Below are 25,427 nucleotides of genomic sequence, written 5' to 3'. Positions count from 1 at the left end.
GATTTGCAAGAAAGCAAAGACAGCAGGTGGCTTGGGAAAATGCTATCTCTGACACAGGCTGGCAGGTCCAAAGCAGCAATCCCTCTGTGAGTACTTACGGTCAAAAGGCATTGCATAAAGGCAATCATAATACATGGTGAAGTTACTGAAACAGTTCCAGCCCCAGTTGTTCCTTTCCTTGAAAATGAAACAGGCAAGGCTTTTATAAAGTGGAACCTTGGCCAGCTAATCCCCACTAGTTCCTACCAAAGCTCCAGCCAGGTTGGTTTCGAATAAACATTCGCATCATAGTAGGTACACCCTTCTGTTCTTCTCAGGATGGGGTGGCGGATGCCGGCTGTTCACCTGATTGTAATCACGAAGCAGGAGTTCACGTTTCATGACTGTCTCATTTGACATGCTCAGTGGGAAGGGGGAGAAAGAGCAGGGAAAGTCACTCTGGGCCACCGGTATTAGGGCTGCAAATTTGTTTGTGTTCTTAGAAAATGCAGTATCGTATACAGGCTTTCAAAACAGCTCCCTTGAAAAGCTGAGGGTCCTGTAACATGAAGAATGAGTGGCACTGATAACTGATAAAAATTATGTAACATGGCTGAATCAAGAACTACCAAGCTGCACTCCAAACATCTCAGGGACAGAAGCCTACAAGGCAGCTTGATTCAATTTAGTTTATTGAAAGACCCATCACCTTCAAATCCATGTTCACAAAGCTAACCTTGCCTTAGTAATTGGTGAAAATCCTTTTCTGAGATGGAGAGACAGACAGACAAATATTCCAATGTCTCTAATACCAGAGGGCCTTGAGTACTAGGCTAGAGATACCCACACTGTTGCAGTAAATATCTTTGCCTTAAAAATACAAAAACATTTAACCTTCCTACATACATCTGACCAAGAAAGAGGCAAGTCTTCAGGTAACAGTTTCTCTTCTCCAAGGCATGCAAATACATAATATCAGGCTAAATGGGAGGATGAAAGAACAGAAAAGATGGACTGTAGAACAGGCAACCAGAAATAAACAGAAGAGAGGGCTGGGCCTACTAGCCAACTTCAGTTTACAAAGACTGAATTTTACACTCCACAAAGCCCTCCTATCTGTAACACTGCTGGTGAACTGGGAGAGTGAATACAACTTTCACCAGACTGCATGAAATGTATATTAGCCTCCAAATATTCTGTCAGTTATCAATGACTAGATTTCATTATTCTAGTCATCACCAAGAAGCCAATCAATGAGGCCAGCAAAACTCTCAGCAACCGCTTTTCTTCCACTACCATGCCACTACATCTCAAGGCAAATAATTATTATCTGGCTAGCTAGCTTTCTACTCTATAGCCCCATTGGGCACTAGAAAAAAAATTACCTGTATATTGAAAGGACCAATTTACAATTACAACATGATTTATGAGACTATGGAAGACCAGTGATGACAACTCTACTCAAACCAGAGAAGAAGAGCAAGATCTGTGCAAGTACACCCACCTTAACTGTGCTTCGAAACAAGTCAAAGTAATCCTGGGGAAACTGAGCCCTCTGGGACTACCTCTGTTCATTTTCCTCTAAAGACCTCATGAAAACTGCTCATCTAACCAATTCTCATCAGGGTTCCTTTTACCCACTCCTGGTACCCATGAAGTCTCAGGGTCTTCCAGTACCAGAGATCTAAGCCAAAATGGAAAGAGAGGGAGCAACAGAAGGGAGGGATAATACTTGACATTTAAATAGCTCTTAATGCATTTACACTACTCTCAACAAACTAAGAAAACAAAAATGACTTGGAAAAATTGCTAAAGAAAATCAAAGAAGTGCTAAAGTAGGCTAAATGGTGAACGTTAAGAAAACAAAAATAATGATCACAGGAGACCTACATGATTACATCTGAGATGACAAGGAAACTGAAATAATGGAAGGTTTCCTATACAACCAAACACTAATCAGAATGGAGACTGCAGCCAAGAAATAAGAAGACTAGGAATGAGAAGGGCAGCTATGAAAGAATTAAGTAAGATCCTAAAGTGTAAAGATATACAACTATACACCAAAGATTGTCCAAACCATGGTATTCCCCATCACCATGTATGGATGTGAGAGCTAAATAGTGAAGGAAGCAGATAGAAAGGAAATCAACTCATTTGAGATGTGGTGCTGGAGAAGAGTGCTGAGAATACCATGGGCAGCCAAAAAGGCAAACAAATGGTTTTTAGATTAGATCAAGCCTGAACTCTCCCTGGAAGCCAAAATGACTGAACTGAGGCTATTGTACTTTGGCCATATCATGAGGAGAAATGGCTCATTAAAAAAGGCAATAATGCTAGGGAAAGGTAGAAGACAGTAGAAAGAGAGGAAGATCACGCCAGACAGACTGAATTAGGGAGGTCACGAGGCCTGAACCTGTAGGACCTGAGCAGAGTGTTTGAAGATAGGGAGACTTGGAGTTGCCTCATCCACACTCACCATTAGTTGAGGTTGAATCGAAGGCAGTCAGTAACAACAACAATATTCATCATCTCAAAAATCCTTTCAACAACTCTGTAAAGTCAATACTGTATTATTATCCTCATTTGCAGATGGAGTGGCTGGGGAAAGGGGAGGTGCTCTTTGTTTAAGGTACTGGTGGCTTTCTGGCCTTCCCTCTAATCCAACTGCCGTTGCCCTGGCCTCAAAGGGACAGAATAAGAGGCAGGCATAACTCCACCATGCCTATCCCAGGGTCAGAATAAAGGCCCTCCATCTATCCCAACTGCCATTGCCTTGGCCTTAGAGGGAGAGAAAAACCACCAGTATCTGCTGGGCTTGATCCCTTCCCCCATTGCCATCCCCTTCCTTGTATTTCATGTCTATATAGTCAGCCGGAGGGCAGGGAATTGTCTAATTACCAATTTGTAAGTCACTCTGAGAGCATGTCTGAAGAGTGGGGTATAAATACAATAAATAAATAAATAAATACTACAATCTTATAAAATTTCATGATTCCAAGCATTTCTACATGTTTTTCAAAACATAATTTCCTGGATGCTCATCTAGTGGTTTATTTTTTGATTCCCTACCTCCCCCGGGCTAATGTATGGAAGTTGTACTCAGGCCAGGAAAGTTCAGATGGACAAGCTCACTACATGCATCCAAAGATCCTTTTTCTATTTCCTTACACAACTTGTTATCTGAAAATAAAGCTGGTCCTTCTAGAATATTTTAGCTTTCACAAACTGGACTTCATGCTCCAAGAATCCTGCAGCTCTGCTAAAAAAAAAAGCTTTTCCTCCCCACATCCAAAGAGCAGTAAGCAAAATATAGTCCTCAAATCAATGTCTGCATCAGCACAGACTGATTCCAATTAGCTAGCACTTCACCTCCAAGCATGAATGCTTTAATAAGGTAACATCTACTGATTCCCTTTAACCGAGTTTAGCAACTCGGTTAAAGGACATCACTTAACCAGAAATGTAACCTCTCTCCCAAAAGCAATCACAGTAACTTTATTCAGGAGAATGTAGGACTGAAAATTCAATTCCACTTAAATGAAGAAAACCTAACTGTCAAGACACTGGGCCTTTTTTTTTCTACCATGAAACAAAAAAGAAACTAACTAGGATTACAAAACCCACTCTTCTGGTCTCTTCAGATGTGTTTGTATAGTGCTTGGATGGCAAACAGCAAAGAAAGAAGGTAATGATGTAACTAGAATGAACTTTCTGAATATCCAGATGAAACAATGATGCATTTAGGAAAACGATACCCCCCTATAAATAAATAAATAAATAAATAAAGGTAGAGTACATGAAGCAACAGAACTGGACTCCTTCTAGAGCAAATTTTAAAATGGCAGATATCTCATCCCACCCCTCCACTCCCAAGCACTGCCGAAAATTAGCTGCCTCTTCCATTTGCTGGATCAGGGTGCAATGTAACTCAAAACCTTGCTTAGCCCTGCATCAGCAGGAGGCAATACCACCTTAACCTTTTATTATCCCTGATTTCGTTCAACACACTTTACACCAGCACTGAAGATTTTTAAAATGGTCATGACTGCGATAACAGCACACTGAAAAGGACATCTTAAGATGGCTGAAGACTGATTTTTGAAAGTGAACAAATTCACATATACTACATGCATACATGCCAGAAAGGTAAAAGGAGGAAAACAGTTTGGGTTTGCTGCTTTCCACAAGAATAGAATCATATAGTTTCCTCGATTCAAGACTCAGGGACAAAGAAACATTGTGATGTCTGAGAATAAAGATTAACACCCCCCCAAAAAAAAAAAAAAACATTGGCAGAGGGTTTTTTAAAGTCACCAGATCCCATCTGATCTTGGAAGCTAAGTAGGGTCAGAACTGGTTAGTATTTGCTGATGCTGTGTGCTACATTTCAGATAAAGCAACTGGCAAATTCAACTTTTATTATTCCTTGTTTAAGAAAATCCTATGAAATTCATAGGGTCACCATAAGTGAACAGGTGATTTAAGGCACACGCACACACAATTATTCACTGGAGATGCTAAAAATCACACAAAGCAAGATCTTCTACTGAGCCATGGCTGCTTCCCAGAAGAGAGATCCAATATTTTTCCACTCCATTGGTTGACTATATGAAACTATCTTAGAGTGAAATAGGTCCATCTAGACTACGTATATTTGCCTGCTCTGACTGGCAGAGACTGAACCTATGAACTCCATATCATACTCCGTATGCAAAGTGTCTGTTATGTGACTGAATTATGGCCTCTCTGCTCCATTTTTCACCAGTCTTCTTGTCCAGTTTTATTGACATAGGAAAATAACAATACAAGGGACAGTGCTTAAAACAAACAGAGGCCTACCTGGAAGGGATAACGTCTAAAGAGATGTGGAAAATGCAAGCATGGCAAAAGATCAAAAGGCGAGACAGGGAATGAGTTTATAGGAAATCAGATGCTACCATAAGTAATAGTCTTCTAGACACCTTCTTATCTGGAAGCCTAATCTGTACTCTGCACATGCTTAGAGGTAATCTCCCTTATCTAGGACGAAGCCGTGGCACCAAAAGTTGGACATGGGCCTCAGTGCCAGTAGGCTCAACAAATCAAGCACTTCTCATGAGGAGTCCTGATCAGTTTCCCTGAGACACAACCATCCCCTTCCAGTCCATACTGCACCTGTTATAATAAGGAGAATGGGTACTGGGGTGGGTTCTTATTTGGGTAAAGGAAAAATTCACCATGGTCTACATACATTCACTCTGTCATCAATAGGACACACTACTGCAAAGATGAACACTGTCAGTTCTGCCATTGGCTAAGAGGAAGAAAAATCGAAGCTCTCAGGTAAAACTTCCAGCCACAACACAAATCAAACAGCTCCACTCAGCAGCTTAAGAGCTACCTGATTAGAATCAGAGGCAGGCCAGGTTTCTCTGGATAATATTTCAGGCCAAATGAAGTGCTGCATTACACTAGCAAAGACAGGAGAAATTCTATCTGGCTCTTTGCCTTTTTCAAGATACAGAAAAACTCCCCCAGCTCTTGTACAGCTTCCATTTCTTTCAATGAGGCTTATGCAGGAGTCTTTCTCAGTGGACTATACCCCCAGGTCAATGTCGGTGGAAATGCATTTGAAGTCTGGGCTGCATAATATCTTAGGCCAACTCAAGCAAGCTAAGAAACAAAAAGAAACCCTTGTACAACAGCATGGTTCAAAGCTTAAGTATGCACAGTCTTAAGCTGAAAGAATTCAAAAGCAAATGTTGGGAGCTATGCAAATCAAGGAGAGCATTAATAATGTTCAACATTTAAAAAAAAACATTTAAAAATTCAGTGAAAATGACTGTGCAGAATTTCCGGCTTAAACTAATCTCTTTGTGTACCTATAGCAAAAGCAAAGCTGTGGAAAGCTCAGTGCAGTATGCAGTAGCAATACATGCAGCTCAGCAATTAATGAGCATTTGTGGAACAACCCAGGTAAAGCTAAGCATTTTCTAGTATCATTAATGTACTAAGTCTAGACAACATTCTCTCCCATTGAAGTCATATTTAGTTAGAATCTCACCTTTAAACAGTAGGCCTATGCATAGCTCTGAAGAGTTCATATAGACTGGATACAGACAAATAATGCAGAAGAACTATAAAGATGTGTAGATAAATTCAGTAACTAGCACAAAAATCTGATTAGTGACAGCAATGTCCTACTGTAGAAGACTAAGCTGGGTTCTATTCTCATCACCACATCTATGTTCTAAATGCAAATTGTCATTGTTGATGCAGGAACCACAAAGAATTCAGCTAGACTCTTTGTCAACTCCAACTCAGGAAACACATCTCAATTTTTAAAAAATAAAATAAATCTCTCTCTGAAAAGTAGCTAGGACTCTGTCCTCCTTTATAGATCTATACAAGAGTCCCAGATTAGACTATTGTGGCTCATTTTTCTTTCACTAATCATGCTCAGCCAACAAATCACTATGATTGCTGCACCAAAGAGATTGAATGCTACAAACTATTACAGACCTAAAGGTGTTCCTGCTTGGACAGAAAGGAAGGACAGTTGGAAAGAGCTGTTCTATGTGGCTGCTAGAGAACTAGGAAATACTCTTCTGCTGAAGACTCATCCAACAGCTGGGCTTGACAATTGATCTTTTGTGGTGACAGAGACAGCTTTTTGTATCAGGACTGGTTTAAGGGCCAGGTTTAATCTTATGGTCAGGTATACCTTGTTTTGGAGATTTCTGTTTAAATCCATTACTAATTACTCATTTTAAGCCTACAGCATGAAATGGGTTATATATTAAAATACATGTGAAGTTGTCTTGCCCAAATCCTGTTTTTGCACAAGAAGGCTCACATAAGGGAAGCATAACCTTTTTAGGCCCCAGGACTGCACATCATGTGCACACGTGCATGATCCTCTTTCCTTGCTGAAGGGAAATGCAGAGCCTTCTACCAGCCTCCCACAGAAGGAAAATAACAATCTATATGAGGATCATTGGTGGTAAGGGAGTGGGGGATGAAGATATGGCTTTCCATTCCTTCCCTTAGACATCCTGGTACAGACTGCTCTGTTCTTCTTACACATTGCTCTTTCCAGAATATCAGAGGGAAGGCATATAAAGACATATATCTTCACCCCATCCAACTCCCCTGCCACCAATGATTTTCATATAAATTGCTATTTCCACAATGGGGAAGAGTGGTAAAACATACAATGTTTTCTGGGAGTGTGCTTTTATCCATCCCTCCCCCAGTGATGTGGCCAGAAAAGAGCAATCTGTGTAAAGTGGAGGCAGAGATTTGGCAGCAGCAGGGTAGTCAGGACACTCATAGGAGAGGAGCACAGGTAAGGACCTAGGACCCTGCATGTAGTCCTCAGCTCACAGGCTGTGCAGTTCTCATCTGCTCAAATGTTACAACAGAACAATTCCAATAGAGTGTTCTTAGGACTATGGGGACCTGGATACATCAGATAACTGCCATTGAGCAATAAAGATTTTACCCCCAAGTGTGAATAGGCCAAGAAGCAATGGGATATGACTCATGCAAAAGCTGATTTAACAGACGATTTCCCATTATATAGTGCAGCATTTAAACAAATTGCTTAAAAAGACACAGGATCATTGTTCGTGAGACTTTTCAAAACAATAACAAACAAACATATTTTAGGGATGCAATGTCCCTTAAAGGTTGTCGAGGAATTGCTAATACTCCTAAATCAGGTGACCACTGGTGATTGGACTCTTTCCTATTCTCCATTTATTATTATTATGGGAAGAAATACTCAGAAACATTGTATTTTCACAGACTGCTTTCCTTGAAGGCTGGAAAAGGGGCACTTCACCCATCCAGAAATCAAAACTCTTCCTCTTCCTCCCTGTCCACACTTGCCCTACAGCACACTTACCTGAGACAGTCACTACAATGTACTGCTGTGGGGCTGGCGTTGGGGTTTGTTGTCCAGTGGGTGGAGCCTGCGTCTGGGGAGGCGGGATTTCTGAGACATACTGTTTCGGCGTGGGCTGTTGCTGCTGCGCACCTTGCAATTCCGCCACATACTGTTGCTGAGCTGCTGCCGCCGCCGCCACCACCACAGGTGCTGCCGTGGCTGCCGTTGCTGCTGGCTGTTGCTGTGACTGTTGTTGCTGTTGTGACTGTTGTTGGGCTGCCTGTAATTCTGTAACGTACGCCTGTGTTGCCATGCCAACAGTGGGGAAAATGATAATAAATAAGGCTTTTTTTTTGCTTCCTTTCGTTGAAGAAAAAAAGAGGAAAAACAAATAGAACAGAAAAGAAAGAAAAATAATTAATCAATTATAAAGTATTCCACAGACAGAAAGATCTTCCTACAGTTCTATTCACTGAGCACTGACTTAATAACATACCTTGTTTAACACCTAATTGCAGTCAATTACAGAAACAAATAGCAGCAGGTACTCTGATTATGTCATGTGGAAGATCAGCCAGGAAATCTGACAGCCCAGAACACAATATTTTGTATTTATCCAGATGTATCCTACATGACTGCAGTAGGCACATTTCCACACTCCTTCTCATTTGCAAAATAAACACACTTCTGAAATTATTCTTTTGGTGCCCTACAGATCCCATTCACAAGAGCTATGACAGAGAGGACCAGGATAAGCTGCACAGCAGTCCCTAGACCAGCTAAAGTGAAATGAGCAAATCCCAGAGCACCTCACTGCTTTTTTGGGGAGGTATTTCTTGCTGTTTGCCTTCAAGTTGATTCCAACTTATGGAAACCCTATGATGGAGCTTTCTTGGTAAGATTTATTCATAGGGGATTTGCCATTGCCTTCCTCTGAGGCTGAGAGAGTGCAACTTGCTCAAGATCACCCACTGGCTTTCCCTGGGTGAGCAGAATCAGACCTTGTTCTCCTATAGTCCTGGGCTCACACTGCTACATCACACATGGGTTGCCTTGTAGGTATTAGTTTCTGGCATTGTGCTGAGAAGAGGAACTAGCAAAACTAGATACCTCCAAGATATTGACCCCTTACTGACTTGTACTAACTTAATTTTGCACTTCTACAAAAAACATACAGTGCTTTCAAAATAGCCTTGGATTATAAGGCATATACATATACATGCACAATTACAAAAATAAGTTCCACAGTTGCTAATTCCAGCCTTCTAATGTAGCATTCATCTTGAGTGAGAAACAGCTGGGTCTTCAAGTAGGCTGGGTATATATGAAATGCCAGTCTAGGGAAAGTAACTACCCTCACAGTAACTGGGAATTCTGTGTACAATCATCTATCATTTCAATTTGGAAGGAGAGAGCAACAGTATGGGCTAATAGATCAGACAACAGCCTTCTGACAACTTCTTTACAATACTGTACTGGCTGAACCACAAAGTACCACAATTTTCAAAACATCTTAAGTGGTCAATGTTTTCTATTCTCTTCAGGTCAAAACATTCATTTAACTGGAATGTTACAAACGGTGCAGCACTCAAAACCAAGGCAACCAGCATCAGTATCCGATTCCTTCAAAAGGCTCAACGAATGTTCAAAGCAAGGGAGGTGATACTTTCAAGAGGAGAAAGGAAATCCAGCAGGACCAGATTTTTTACTTAGCAACAGGGATGCAAAGGTACAGACAAAAGGTAAATTGCTACACTCCAGGTAACAAGGAGGAACAATTTACTAACTGCTGCAATTTACTAACTGGTAAAGATGGAAAATAAAATTAAAAACACAAACACTTTCTCCCAAAGCAACTCTTTCTCTGGGATGATTTGCCACCATTTAACAATCCAGAAAGTAAAATCTACCTGGGCTCCTTCCTCTCACTGGTAAACTATCTACCAAACCCAACAGCCTCAGTTACTTCATTCTATGACTCTATAATTTACAGTCATAGTTGTTAACTAGAGAAGAGGGGGGAAACATGCAAAACATCCTTATTGATACACTGAAGGCTGAAAATTAGATGACGTTTACAGTATTATGTTGTACACCTCTGGTTTTCAGACTGTTCTGGGAAACTCAGAGATTACTTGTAATCCCCAAGGAGGAAATCAGAAATGCTAGATCGTGTTTTCTGACAGCTTGTCCACCCCAAGAGTGTTACAGATGTTTTAGGGCAAACTTTTGGCTCACACTGAGTAACAACAGTGTGACTCGCAGACCCCTGGCCCATCCTGACACACTTAAAACATTACATTTGTTAGGTGGAGAGCAAAAAAGGTAGCATGTAAATGAGAAGAAGATAGCATTATATTGTAACATTATTGACCCATAGATGTCCTCTCTGACATCTGTTAAGCACAACTGTAGATCAGATGACGCTTGCATAAAGCTATTCTTACACTCTAACAATGGACAGATCAATGACAGGCCATACAAGTTTTGGGTGATAGAAAAAGGTGAGGGCATGGAGCAGCTTCCTAGTAGTCAGTGAATGTAAACAAGCCATCTCTTGTTAGAGGTTCAACAGCAAACATAATACTATTGGGGATAATGTTTCCTGCAGTGGACTAAGACTGGCTGCTTCTTAAACATCTAAAGCTCTATTCAGTCACTCATTCTGGACAGAGTGGGCAAGTAGGGTGTGCAGTGCCTGCATGCTACCCTCATCCCTTAAACTTCATTTATTTTTGTAATGTGTCAGCAAACAATATCATATTTATATTCTCCACTGGCTACAGCTATTTCTTTCTTTCCTGGAAACTTCTGTGGACCAGAAGTCAATGATTCATGGGCTGGAACTGGTCCATGGGACACCACTTTGAGTAGCACCGTTCTGCACTGGAGATGTTCTATAAGCTTTAATAGGTTCATAGCACTTCTACAATGTTATATTGCATGCAAATCAAACATAATCCATTGCTTTCTAATTAATGCAGAAATATGAAGGTCAAGCATATGAGTCCTAAATCATATCTTTCTTTAGAAGGCAAAATGATTAAAGTTTCATCCACTTCCCTAGCTGCCAAATCTAGAGTCTGAACAGGTTTCTCTGTCTTTGAGATGTGCACTAAAGGGTGCATTTAACCAGATTACTTTTTCTGCCATGCCTTGTAGTAATAATAATCTTTAAAAAACCTGCTTAGATGGCACTTTCCCCTCTATGAGGAATAATTAACATGACGCTGCGACTGAGGTTGTGAGTGCTAGACACGTATTCTCTGTTCTCCAAATACACAGGTTTCAGTTTGAAATATAACGATACCAGCCCCACACCCTTCAATCCACACCTTACTGTGTTGAGCAGGAATGCTGGACAATTCTGAATAGGACATTTCAGTGCAATGTCGGTCCAAAACACAATGCAGAAATAATCCAGTTTGCGACTGCTTTAACTGCCCTGGCTCAGTGCTATGGAATCCTGGGAACTGTAGGTTGTTGTGGCACCAGAGCTCTCTAACAGAAAAGGCTAAATGTCTCACAAAACTACAGATCCCAGAATTCCCTAGCACTGAACCAGGGCAGTTAAAGCAGTTTCAAATTGAATTATTTCTGCAGTGTAGATGAACCCAAAGTGGAAAGGTTTACTTCCATTCAAATGAACACAAGGAGACCTCCCATTTAGACCCTGCTATTCCACATGGGAGGATATGGGCTACAGACACCTGGACATATAAGATGGAGCCAGTATGCACTGCCCTACTCATTCATTTAAGCTCCCCCATTCATATTGAGTGCCTGAATAGGGCTTGAGCATTTTCATCTGTCATTGTTTCATCTATCATTGACTGTTCAACTCCTTAGAAACAAAGTGAAAAAACTGAAACTGTCCCCTTAATTTTTATAAAGTTGTACAGCATAAGACTAAGTACTAGCTAACATGAACCAAGCACACTGACAAGACCACAGAGTACCATCATCTATCCTGAGAACATAAGCATGGCAGAAATAACCATGCCAGTCCTCCTCTCTATCCACTAGGCCTCAATGTTTCCCAGGGTCAGCAACAGAACCTGGTTGGGCAATGTCAATATGATCTGCCAACTGCTGAACCAGACACAGTTCTAAAGCAAGTTTACTTCAAAGTTTTGAGGCTGTTCACGTCACCTAAATCAAAGAAGCCTTCTCAAAAAAAACCTCTGAAGAACACAAGAGAAAAGAAAAAGCCACACTGACAAAGTCTCTACTACATCTACCTGGTCATCTCAAGGGATCTCTGCATGAGAAGGAAAAAGAAATTGGCATTCTGTGCTTTAAGAAATGGGGCCAATGCCTTGAAAAATTTCTAAACACTGATAGTAGGGTTCAGTTCTCATTGCAGAGATACCTCAGTTAACAAAAACTCTGAGAAAGACGTTGTTTTCAACAAAGTCTTTTTATGGCTGTCCAGATTTCCTTTCCGCCTTGTCTTCTGTCTAGCAACAACCATACTGGGAGGATGGTGAAGGAGGGCTGGAGAAACAGACTTTCACTGTCAGGTTGCAGCAGAATAGTATAATAAACAAAGCTTGATGAGCTGGGAAAGAGTAGGATTCTGCTCTAGCCAAACAGCTGAGTGAGCCTGCCTACAACAGGCAAGGTGAATACACTCCACCACCAGAATTCCATAATGAATGTGTGTCAAGAGCAAAACAGTGAGAGAAAAAAGAAAGGAGATAAGCTCGCTTCACTAGCTAACTCCAGCATGTTTAAAATAATAGATCCATAAGTGTGGCTACTAACATAAGGAGAGGCTGATGAAAAAAAAAAACATCTTTGTATGCACTTTCGAAGACGCTTTCAAGAGATCTATAGAAGGTTCAGAATGTTAGCTTACCTGACTTGGTTATTTCATCTCAGGCACCATTCACACCACAGAAATAACCTGGTGTGAAACTGGGTTATTTCCATGATGTTCCCACTGGCCCCAAATGCACCTGGCGCAGTTTGGGGGGGGGCATTGAAAAACCCTATTAACTCAGGGCATTTGACACCGGATCCTTAAGCGCACCTTTTTTAAAGAGCTGCAATGATCTTCATCTTCAGTAGTGTGAGTAAGCTGTCAAATCTATTCGGACCGCGCTGCATCGTTCCTGGAAATGGAGACACCTCCATTTTAAACCGAAACAGTGGCAAGCATGAATGCCAACAGGGTTAAGATGCCATGGAGAGATTCAGAAACAGAAAATGTAGTGGGAACTCCAATCCAGTATTGCATCACTGCGGGGATCCGGATCCCCTCGAGACAAAAAAATAAGTGTGAATGCCCCCTCATTTGTGCATATTACAGTCCGCCCTTTGTTTATGTGGGGGCTCCGTTCCAGACTCCCACGCATAAAACAAATACCGCCTATGCTCAAGCCCCATTTAAATGAATGGGGTCATGCATGCGGTGGTGCGGCAGTGTGCGCGCACCATGGGTGTGCGCCCCATTCATCCCTATTGGATGCGCCACCCCTTCCTCCCCGCACGGCTTTCCGCGTATCTGAAAGCTGCATAAAGCGCGCCAGTGTATGACACCGGTGCACTTATTCCTTTTGAATAAAAACTTGGCTAAAAACCTGTTGAACTGCTCTTCTTTTTTGTGTTGCAGAAATCTATCCCTATTCCTTCCATATTATTTCTGACTGCAGTACCAAATTTTCTGTTTAAAAAGTCATGCCCAGGAACACATCTACATCGTTTACTGAGGCATACTTGTACTTTTAGCACAGTTTTGTATAGGGTGGCAGGGGCACTGCTTCCTCAGAGCAATTGCCTGACCTGAATACACTTCCTCGCCTAAAGTAGCCCGTGCCAGCAAGGAGGCTCCTTTTCTGTGGCATACTTACTTTCTGAAATGGTAAAAGCCAAAGTTATATGTTTTCTCTGCTTTTCCACAGGAAAGCATTCAAGACACCAGTAGTGAAAACATAATACTCTCCAAGTATCTAGCTGGGCTGACTCAGTACTGATTATAATATATATGTATGTATGTATGTTAGACTTTGCTGCTCAATTTTTTTCTGAGTGATCTGAGTTCCTCTAGAATAGGAAGTGTTATATGAATGTATGATAAGGAGGATTTTTGCCTGTAGATTTTGATATCAAGATTAGGAGCCTAGCAGAAGAAGTGGTTTTCAGCTGAGTCTAGGAGCACACAAGATGGAAAATTGAAAGCCAGGAAACCTGTTTCATTGGTTTAAAAAGAGACAAGCTTCCATCCTTATTTTAGGAAGATAAGTGATGCTGGGTTATTGTGGGCAGCTTCTAGACTGGATGGCCCTTGTGGTCTCTTCCAAATCTATGATTCTATGAACCCATGAACCCGTTATCAGACAAGCAGATAACAAAACGTTCTGTGAAAGGAATGAATGTTGGTAATTCCTACCTAGAGGATTGATATGTACCAAACAACAAACTTTGATAAACAAGAATCTCTTGGTTAGTACAGAAAGGCAGGCTAGTAATTCCTTTACCTTGTTTGTATGTGTAAAGTAGACACCTATTAGGACTGTGGCATTTAATCTCAACTCTGATACAGGAATGTACAGTATTCTAGGACTTACTGTAATCATTCATGGGATCTGGGGCAAAGCTGTCATCCTCAGTTTCACCATTCAGTCAGCAGTTGAAGGTCCAAATCACACTGCAGAAATAATCCAGTTTGAGGCTGCTTTAACTGCCCCAGCTCAGTGCTTGGGAATTCTGGGAACTAATTTTGTGAGACATTTAGCCTTCCAGGTCAGAGAGCTCTGGTGCCACAATAAACTACAATTCCCAGGATTGCACAGCACTCAGCCGGGGCACTTAAAGCAGCCTCAAAATGGATTATTTCTACAGTGTGTTTTGGACAACAGTGTTCTTTTGAAAGGTAAAAATCCAGACCTAATAGGCCTAGTGCTTAGAAATCTGTTTCAGAACCCTAAGAATGTTAAATACTTTGCATAGCTCTATGCAAGGTAGATATCTTAAATCTGTGAATGTTGCTCTCAGGAACTTGACTCTTCAGGCAAGCAACTTGTTATCCATAGCACAGCAGCATTCTTCTTAGGCTACATTCCAAAGGTTCCTATACACTTGGTCACTCCTTTTGGAACAAGCTAGACTTAGAAATGACCTGGCTGTTTTTAGATCATGGGACGATTCAGAAAGCCGCAGCAAAGAACAACTGAGACATAGCCCGATAGGGACCACATACTCAAGTTTGCCTGCTGCAATATTATCGTTGAACGTCAGACTCCCTGCAATTTGTTAGCATCATCGGTTCTAGTGACACTATTTATTCATACATGTCTCCTCTCACTTTTCTAAATCAAGAAAATATTCCTGTCCATTGAACTCTTCAATCACACTGGGAGCAAGGAGACCTCCATGTTTTATGATGATGGTTCCATCAACAAAGTAGGTGAGCATATTACTCTGTGTGGAGTGTAATTTGGCAAAATAACAACATCTAGCCATCTCTCTGATCTAATTCTCAAAATGGATTTTTTCATCAGAGACACAGACATCTGAACAAAGAGAGTGAAGAAGAGGCGAAGGGCTCAAGGAAAAAATCCCCACATGCCATGCAATTACTTGTGCTGGCCTGCAACCACTTGTGTTGGAGTTGTTAAACAAACAAAATGCCATTAATGCCCTGAATTCTGCAAACAAGTGGAGTCTTCCATAAGTCTGCTTAGTCTTCCCCTACATGAAATACATGGGTTTAAAAGTGCTCACATAGGTATACAGGTATACCTCAGTTAACACAAAACCTCTGACAGCAAAGCGCCTATTTACAAAGTCTTTTTACACCCTCTCATCCTCACTCTTTTATCTCTTCATCTTGTGTCTAGCTGGAAGGGGTTTTTTTTATCAGTATCAGCATTCCGAGGATGATGAAGGGCTGAAGAAACACAGACTTTTGGTGTAAGGTTGCAGCACTGTGCCTGCAGCAAACAATACAATAAAGCTTAAGTTAGGAAATAATGCAATAAAGCTTAAGCTAGGAAAGTATTCCTGCCTTCAGCAGGCAAGATAAACAGCAGCTGTTTCCAGAGTCCCTTACTAAGCATGTAAGAACAGCGCAACAGAGGGAAAAGAGGACAGCAGGTAAGCCAGCCTCACTCATTCTTCCTAGTATGTTAAAAATAGCATGCTGGTATGCAGTGGCTTAGTGGTTAAGAATCAGATGCCTATTCTGACCATCAGAAGATCGGAAGGTTGGTAGTTCGAGGCCCGAGTGCTGCATGATGGGATGAGCTCCTTTCACTAGTCCCATTTCCTGCCAACCTAGCAGTTCGAAAGCATGCAAATGCAAGCAGATAGATAGATAGATACAAATTCGGTGGGAAGGAAGCAGCGTTTGGTACAGTCATGCTGGCCACATGACCACCAGAACAGTCCTTGGGCAATGCTGGCTCTTTGGCTTAGAAACAGAGACGAGCACCGTCCCCTACAATCGGTTACGACTAGACAGTCATGTCAAGGGACTAGCTTTACCTTTACCTATATTTCGTTTATTTATGCGAGGATTACCTGATCTGGTTGATTCACTTCACATGTGCATATTTTTTTAGCTTTGAAGATAAAGTATGCTGAAACATGCTGAACTGCTTTTTTTGTTTGTTTGTTTGTGTAGGGGCATAACTATATTCTTCCCATTTTATTCTTGCCTTTGGTACCCAATTTTCTGTTGAAGAATTAATGCCCTGGAACATACTTCTTTAACGGAGGCATACCTGCACTCTAAACATCAATTTATAGCAGTGACCTATGGAAGGCTTTTCAGGAAAATTTTGAGCATAAACTTTTGGGAAGTGATCCTGAAGACACCCTGCTGAAATGTAATAGCATACATACCACTGACAGATTGTATTAGCACTGGAGGGCAGGACGGTTTCCAGAACCTGGAAATGAAATGCTCCCTTTCTTTCAGGGAGGGTTCCAATCACTTCCCATGAAGGATGTATCTGTACCTTATCCTAAGTCTTATGCATCCACCTCACTCTGCAGATGCCATTGCCAATTACTACTCCTGCAGACGGAGGGGAGGAACAGTTCAAGTTCTACTTCCCACAACCACCTCATGTAAATCCCTTGCTGATGCCTACTACTGATGCCTCATCCACTGCTAACCTACAGTTTTGCTGCTTGGTTCCACACTACAGTTTAGTGGGAATAACAGAGAATGTCCTTAAAATGATTTCTCACCTTGCTGCATATAACCCCCTTTTTCATTTCAAACTAAGATTTTAGGAAGTACAAAGTGAGCAGTGTTCCTTCTTACTGGCCAAGAGGAATCTCCACCGTAATTCTTCCAGCTATCTTGTTCACACAACCTCCAATTGGTAATCTAACAGGATAAATTTTTACTCAACATGGACAAACATCTATTTAAACATTTGCTGTAAATGATGGAAACTGATGAAAATACTGTTATGATAACTCTGCAATTGAGCTGGCAGGGAGATTCCCAGTGTGGTAACTCATGGTGTCACACACATACACCCCCGCATGGACCTCCTCCCATCCCATGCCACACAAAATCTTTAGTCATGATTTTTTTTTATTCATGTTACTCAGTAGTCGTAAGTCCTGCATATCACTGGATGTCATGGTAACAGCTGTGACATAAAACAACTATTGAAATTAAAATGGTACTCTCAAATTACAATATCATATGCACAGCCTCGATGCATTTACATATGCATAGTTTCATGTGGTTTGAGTGAAAATTTGGTAAAGGGATGACGCTTTTAAAGAAAATTTTAAAAGCAGGAAAAAAATAATTAAAATTTTTGTTAGAAATATATATTAAAAAATAATTTCATTTAAAAAAACAAATCCCTGGGGCTTCTTCTTTCTTCTCCCAGTGAGCCTCACCCCACTCACCCCATCTCTTCAGCATTTTAATGGACACAGGTGAATGCCACCGCCCTTTTCTGTCCAAAGGCAGATGTTTGAGGAGCAGTGTTGTCACCTGCCTCTTAGGGTGTCACCTGGTGCAGTCCGCACCCACTGACTGACGCCACTGAGATTGCCTATCTTTATCATATTAATCCTTCCTAACGTCCAAAGTTAGGCTACACATGTTCCTGTTCAGAAGATTCCAAATTTAGACGCAAGAAATGTTGCTGAAGACCCCAGCAATTTGACAATACAGATGCAGCTTAAACCTTGCTCTCCTACTCATATATTTAGAGGTTGAACTACACTGGTTTTGTGAGCTTGTGATTAGAAAAAGGAATAGCCAGAGGGAATTCTAAAGCACACTAATGTGGAAAGAAATCCAAAGGAAATCAAGTGTATTTACTTTCAAATAAATGAAGGGGAAATTGATTGAACATAAGACTCATAAAATTGGAAGGGACCATAAAGACCAGCTAGTCCAACACCGGCCATGCCATCTATGGAAAAGATCTTCCTCAGAGGGAAAATGCTTCTCAATTGCAACAGGAACTTATTGAACTGGAACAAGTGAGACTCATAGGGAAAAATATACATTTCCTTTGGGATAAGGTTGCCAACTACACCAACATTATGGCCTCTTCTTAGCAAACTACAAATTTATCAACATAAATCTGCAGGAAAAGTTTGTCATATAGATACGCATTACAACAATTACATATCAGGCCACTATTAAAGACATTCCAGTGACCAGCTAAAAAGCTGACAACTCTACCCAAGAAGAGGATAGGGATTTGAAATTAGACTTATTGCAATGTTCTCCTTGTCTATAAAAGAGCAAACAACTTTTTGTTAGTTTGCCCTGCTTTTCAAATAAAAAACTTCATTATTACAATTATCACTTGCTTTCCTGTGCACATCCTTGCATTATTTTTTTTAAAATCCAACATGAGATATTACAGAGCTGTCAGGAGCCAATGCAAACATATATTACAGAAACAAGAAGATTGAAAGGAACAATCCATTCCTAATTTAGTCTAATCGGTACAAGAACAATTGGCATTTTCCAAGAACAACTGGCCCGTATCCTAATTTGTCTGAACTGACCCAGTTTTGTCAATGGGTTACTCTCTTCTCAGTCTGAAAACTGTTCCAAGGGCTACTAATACACTAGACACAACTGCTCTTCAGCACAACCTAGAATAGTAGTTTAAACCACATCACTAGCACATGCTAGGTACTCAACACACTGCAATTGTCAAATGCTTTAACATATCACTAAATTGCCAACTAGGGAGCTAGGTCTCTAAATGTTTGCCTTTGCCCCACCTGAGAAACAGCATAAGTAGCCTGGGTGTGGCTCACACAATGACGGAGGAAGGAATCCAGCAAAAGCTAATGCCAAGACTGTAATATAGTAATCCTGGCTACAGCTTCACACGACAAGGCCTGCCCACTTTTGGCAGAAACCTCACCTGCTGCATGAAGCATGAAGCAACCACATCTTTCCAGTATCTGGGTGGCAACAGAACTGTGGCTGATATGCAACAGAGGTGCCATAAATTATGTCTTCACTGCAGAAGCTATGCGTAGGCAAGTTAGTTTTGACTGCTAGATTTCACTGGCCTGCATTTTTAAAGTATTTCTACAACACATAATCTATGTTTATTTTCTTCTCCAATATAACCAAATTATGACCTCTGGTAAAAATAATGTATTGACATATCAGTTTGGCTGTAGATCTAACTGTCCTGTAATAATAAATGCCATAACATGTGCCAAAGGCCCATATTGCAATCCAGCAAAATGATAAAGATTGTTGTTAATAATAATAATAATAATAATAATAATAATGTTTATTTATATACCGCTTTTCCAAATTAGATCAAATTGTTGTGTGCCTTCAAGTTGTTTCCAACTTAGAGCAACTCTAACGCGAACCTATCATGGGTTTTTCTTGGCAAGATTTGTTCAGAGGAGGTTTGCTATTGCTTTTTTCTGAGGCTGAGAGCATGTGACTTGCCCAAAGTCACCCAGTGGGATAAAAATAATGCGTCAACATATCTGTTAGCATGTGCACAGACTGGCTGTAGATCTAACTGGCTTGTAATAATAAATAACATAAGATGTGTCAAAGTCCCATATTACAATCCAGCCCAGGTCAAAGGATTGCAAGTTACATTTATTTCTCCTCAAGTAAATACAAACCAAATGGGTAAGAAGGGAGCTCCATGTTTTTTTATTTATTTGTAAATGTCTATGTCACCTTTCCAAATAAATTATCGCAGACGATAGCCAGAGACCCCATGTTTCAAGGAGCTCAGGATGTTAAGAATAAATAACACGGAACTAATGAGTAATTATACAGATGTTTTCTTTTTGTGAAGCGCCTTCTGAAGTACAGTGGGCCCATTGTATCTGTTGGCGTTTGCTTCCAGAACTCCTTGTCAATACCAAAATCCGTGAATGCTCCAGTCCCATTAAATATAATGGCATAGTAAAATGGTGTCCCTTATATAAAATGGCAAAATCAAGGTTTGGTTTTTCAAATTTATATAGTTTTTGAATATTTTCAAGCTGTGGACAGTTACAGCCATGAATAAAGAATCCATGGAAAGGGAAGGCCGGCTGTATATACAATCACTATGACAAACAGGATATCATATAAGGTTGATGAATGGTTCAGTAGTATGGCACACAGTTTGTTTCCAGTTTTTCATGTTATAGTTGCCTTCCAGCATCATATCGCAGAGCCAAATCCTCTAGTCAATGTCTTACTCTACAACAGGATCAACTATAGTCTCTGAATTTGAGTTGGCAGTTTGTAACTTGGACACAGTCCTTCAAAAGTCTCCAAAAAAGGCAGAAGACAAGCCAGCTTCTGCTTCTTCTGCCATCAACTGTTCTGCTCTCCTGCCCCTAACTGATTCCCACCATATGGCACAATTGGCTTACAGGACTACATACAAAATGAGTAGAAGCAAAAGATCTAAAGACTAGGTCACAGTCCTAACTCTAAATAATAATCCAGTTAAGAACGTTATTGTTTATTACTGGCATCTTCTGACATTACTGACTTACTGACAACACTATCTGGCATTCAGAACACCTAGAATGGTCAATAACAGTTCACTGCTATCTAGCGTCACATTCCAGTATATTTTAACACGGACTTTTGCTACTTTTTTGTGAGAAAGGTATATGCAACTGCAATTTAACTCTATGAAGCTAATTCTAGCAAAGAATATTTCATACTTAGAGCAAAGAAATGGAATCTTAACATGTAATGATTTACAGAGTATATACTGAGGATATCAGTGAAGAACAGTACTTGTTTAAGGATGAAAATCCTCTGAATTCATATTTTTACCTTAAGAGAGGAATGAAAACATAGCTCCCCCCCAAAAAAAAAAACACCTGGCGCAAACATGGAGTCATCTAATACATTTCATGGGCATCCGCATGGAAGGGCACCATGTGTTTTGTCTTCAGCAATATCAGTGCAGAATCCAGTCATCATTTCTTGTAGGATCTATTATAATAACTGACACTATTCCCTAATATGACACTATATAGTGCAATGGCCTCTGTTATCCTCTCTAGCCATTAGACTGCTAGTGTGAAACTATTGGTTCTTCATCACTTTACTCCCAACCTTATTATGATCATTCAACAGTATAGTAACTAGAGGAAAAAGCAAACATGAAGGACTACTATAAAGTAGATGGAAAGCTGACTGGTGCACTTTTGTCACCCAATCAGACCTTAAAACATTGCTTTTGGGACTACAGCATGGTCAGTGAGATTCTGGGACATATAGCCCCAAGATACATCTTTTCCAGGCTATGTGCCCAACAAGATGCATTTTCTATTCAACATATAAAGTATGTAATCGCTAAATACAAAGTGGCACAACACACATATCTGCATTCTGACCAGTTTGGTGAAGGACCAGACGTCAACAGATCTGCTTCACAGAGCTCAAAACCAGACATTCTCATCCACCAGACAAGGAACAAAAATATGTTAGGACTCCTTATTGCACTAGGAATTTGCACAGTGTAAAATAGTGTTGCATTCTGGGGCAATACATTTCACAACAATTTGCCCCACTCAAGACTTCAGACATGATGTCAGTTTCATAAACCAAACATACCACCTTAATAAATTGGACTTATAAACACATAAAGCTGCTTAATGCTTGCTGTGTTCAGAGTGATTTGGCACTAGAGGGACAGCCCATGCGATTTTGCTCTCTATTTAACCTTCAGTGCTCCACTTTAATTAGTTACATGCTGATGACATCTGAACCAACAAATTATGGTGTGTACTTGTTCTTCCTGTCAGAGCTGCAAACCACAGTTGACCAGCCCATAAAACATTTCACTCACTCCTGGAACAACAACCATGGTTTAGAGCAGGGATGTGGAAAGTATGCCTTTCTATATGATGCTGGATTGCAGTTTCCATCATCCCTCACCATTGGTTATGCTGGCTGGAACTGCAGAGGGATCTAGCAACAGCTGGAAGGCCCTATGTCCCCTATCTGTGGTTTAGGACTGCTTGTGGACCATCAGACTTCAGTCAAACTGTTAGTGTTTCCAGCCATACTATCATCAGTCCCACAACTGGAGATGCCAGGGGACCTGAGAGCTTTTGCAAGAAAGGATGCCCCTGGCACTCAACTACTGCTTTAATGGCAGGGTCCGAATCAACCGTTCTCATTCTATAATTCCTAGAAGTATCTGCCCTACAGCCATTGCCAGTCATAGGAAGTCGGCTGCCTTTTACTGAGACACTCTACTGGCGTATTTAGGGATGGTGGCACAATGCAGAATTAATTCAGTTTGACACTGCTTTAACTGTCATCATGGCTCCATGTGGATTCTTGGGATTTGCAGTTTGTTGTGGCACCAGAGCTCTCTGAGGGAGAAGGCTAAATATCCCACAGAACTACAAATCTCAGAATTCTGAAGCATTGAGCTTAAAGCAGTGTCAATCTGCATTAATTCTGCAGTTCCTTGCCTTTGAGTGGGCCTCCATGACTCATGGTGACCCTCCTCTGTCTTTGGTTGCTCTGCTTAGGTCCTACAGATTTGGGCCTGTGGCTTCCCTGATCAAGCCAAGCCGTCTGGTGTGCGGTCTTCCTCTGCCTTTCCTAGCACTGTTTCCTAGTCAGTCATGCCTTCTCATAATGTGGCCAAAGTACGACAGCCTCAGTTTAACCGTCCTGGCTTCCGGGGAGAGTTGAGGCTCCATCTGTTCAAGGGCTCACTGTGGGAGTTGTCCTTTTGGCCGTCCATGGGATCCTCGCCACTCTTCTCCAGCAGCACCACATCTACTAAATATACCCTTTTGAGCGCCTCAGCCATTGATTTCCTTCCCCTCTGCTTTCTTCACTGCCCTGCCCTTACATCCATACATAAGATAACAATATAACATATAACAATAATAATAATAATAATAATAATATTTATTAACTTGTACTCCCCTCTTCAGCCAAGGCTATCAGGGCGGCTTACAAACTGTTAATCAGACATAGCAATGGGGAATATAATGCCTTGGAAAAGTGTCATCCTAAACTTTGATAATAATGATTGCTGGTTTCCTGACTTGTATGTATTTAATTTTATATATATATATATATATATATATATATATATATATCTTAATAAACTTTTTTTAAAGACAGCTTGTCGTGTTCTGAGTTTTGTCATCCGCCTTGAGCAACCCTGGGCTAGAAAGGCGGGGTAGAGAACTGACTAGCAATGAGGACGTCACGCTCCTTCCTTCCAACGCAAAAGGAAAAAGAGCCGTCGCTCGTGACGTCACCCGCCCCAACGGCCGACGCGTTCTGAGCTAAACTCTCTCCCTCTCTTCCCCCGCCTTCTGCACCCCGCCCGCCTCTCCTTGACGCTGATTGGCCACTTCCAGTATTCCAGCGCGCTCCTATTGGCCAGCCCTCCCACCAATCACTGGGAAGCGCAGAAGCCCCGCCCACCAGGGCCTGGGCCCTTCCTGGGCCAGCCCTGCGTGGAGTGACCGCCGCGGCGGCGGAGGGGCCCAAGGAGGCCTCGGGAGGAGGAGGGAAATAGCCTCCGCCAGGGGCGCCATTTTGCCTCGGCGGAGGAGGGAAGGGAAGCGGACTCGAACCCACCTGGACCGCCCCGGCCCCTCGAGGCCGCGTCCCCTCCTGGGGAGGGGCGGGGACGGTGTCGCGACTATCGTCCCCCCCTCTCTCGATTTTGGCGGGAATCGGGGAGGGTGGGCGGCGGCGGTTGTTGTTGTTGTCGTTGTTGTTGCCGGGTTTCCTGGTCGCCACGACTACGGTGGCTATGGCGCCCTCCGTGTTCCCTCACCGGGGCAACTGTTGCTACCCACCTCGGCGAGGGGAGGGGGAGAAAAATGGGCGGCGCCCCGCGCTGATTGGACGGCCCCGACGTTCCATTCGCTAGTTCCGTTGTCAATCATCGCATTAGCACCGCCTGCTCCGTGTTGGGCCTGAGCCACGCCCCTTGCCCCTTTCTATTGGCCAGGCCTGCATTCCGCTCTTCCGATTGGTCGGTGAAGCCGTCTGTCTGGCAGGGGCGGTTTGAGAGCTGGCAGTTTATAACTGGACGGGGGCCTAGTCAGTAAATTCTAGGGAGACACCTTCAACGTTCGAGTGGGGCGCATGCGCCTTATGAAGGAATGCTGGGAAACGTAGTTCAAAGGCAGCAGGAGCATTGCTGTGCTGGGCAAGCCGCTAGGTGGCGCCTGCTTCATATCATAGAGTCTAAAGGGTCACAAAGGCTGCCTACTATGCCATGAAGCAGTGTTGTTCAATAGGTTTCACACTAATGGCGACCCTGTTTTGGGGTTTTCTTGGTAATATTTCTCCAGAGGAGGTTTACCATGGCCATCCTCTGAAGCTGAGAGAGTGTGACTTGCACCCAAGGTCACCCAGTGTGTTTGTGGTGTTTATTTCTAGCCCAGCTTCTGTAGTTTTTAGTAAACCTGCCTTCCCCCACCAAGCATTTTGGATGGAGAACTGCCTCGACTTTCCGTTTTTAACTTCCTTTTTACCAGTTCCCTCACATTAGGCATGCTTCCTTTTCTGATGTCCAGAATGACTGTGCTGGACTTCCTTTCCCACTGTAAACATTAAATTTGATAACACTATAATCACTGATTTCAAGAATTTAACTCTTTCTTCAATGTTCACCCAGGATTAAACGGTCAACTCCCTCCTGTTTAGTTCCATGTTCTATGGCACAGTCGTGTAAGGTTTTGGTCAGGGGGATGATAGCATTACTAAATCACTCTCTGGGGCTGCTGTTTTTATCCACAGCGATTCTTTGGAGAAATCACCATGTTTTTAGAGTTTGTCACTGTGACATCTGTGACATACAGAGCAACCCTCAGCGTCCTCGTCCTTGACATTTCTATAGCGCTTGTAGCCAGAGATGACCATTATCTCACAACTCTTTCAATTCTACAGTGTTTCCATTAGTGTGGCTTAGTGGTTTGAGTGTTGGACTACAACTCTGTTGATCAGGATTCGATTCCTCCTTGGTCATGAAACCCACTGGGTGACCTTGAGCAAGTGACATACTCTCAGCCTCAGGGGAAGAAGGCAATGGCAAGCCTCTGCACAAATTTTGCCAAGAAAACTCCATGATAGGTTTGCCTTAGGGTCACT

The 25,427-nt window shown here is 41.9% G+C and overlaps 1 protein-coding gene across 7 annotated transcripts in view; it reads right to left on the bottom strand.

The window, feature by feature from the left end:
• RFX1 (regulatory factor X1) overlaps positions 1-24,146 on the bottom strand; it is a 70,619-nt gene extending 46,473 nt beyond the window's left edge. For 4 of the 7 annotated variants that reach the window (XM_089486783.1, XM_089486818.1, XM_089486797.1 and 1 more), the window contains exons 1-2: positions 23,904-23,989; positions 7,868-8,209 (exon numbers count right to left, since the gene is read on the bottom strand). In XM_089486783.1, the coding sequence (XP_089342909.1) occupies positions 7,868-8,162 (295 nt within the window). In that variant the 5' untranslated portion in view covers positions 8,163-8,209; positions 23,904-23,989. Of the gene's footprint in view, positions 1-7,867; positions 8,210-23,509; positions 23,529-23,903; positions 23,990-24,127 lie in introns of those variants that run through there. The other 3 variants (XM_089486791.1, XM_089486823.1, XM_089486811.1) reach the window with 3 other exon arrangements.
• Between the last annotated feature and the right edge of the window lie 1,281 nt (positions 24,147-25,427).

This window comes from Sceloporus occidentalis, unplaced genomic scaffold (assembly GCF_023333645.1).
Source record: "Sceloporus occidentalis isolate IW3139 unplaced genomic scaffold, rSceOcc1.0.p SCAF_1, whole genome shotgun sequence".
In the NCBI taxonomy this organism is placed as follows: domain Eukaryota; kingdom Metazoa; phylum Chordata; class Lepidosauria; order Squamata; family Phrynosomatidae; genus Sceloporus; species Sceloporus occidentalis.
This window is presented reverse-complemented; position numbering and strand designations above follow the sequence as displayed.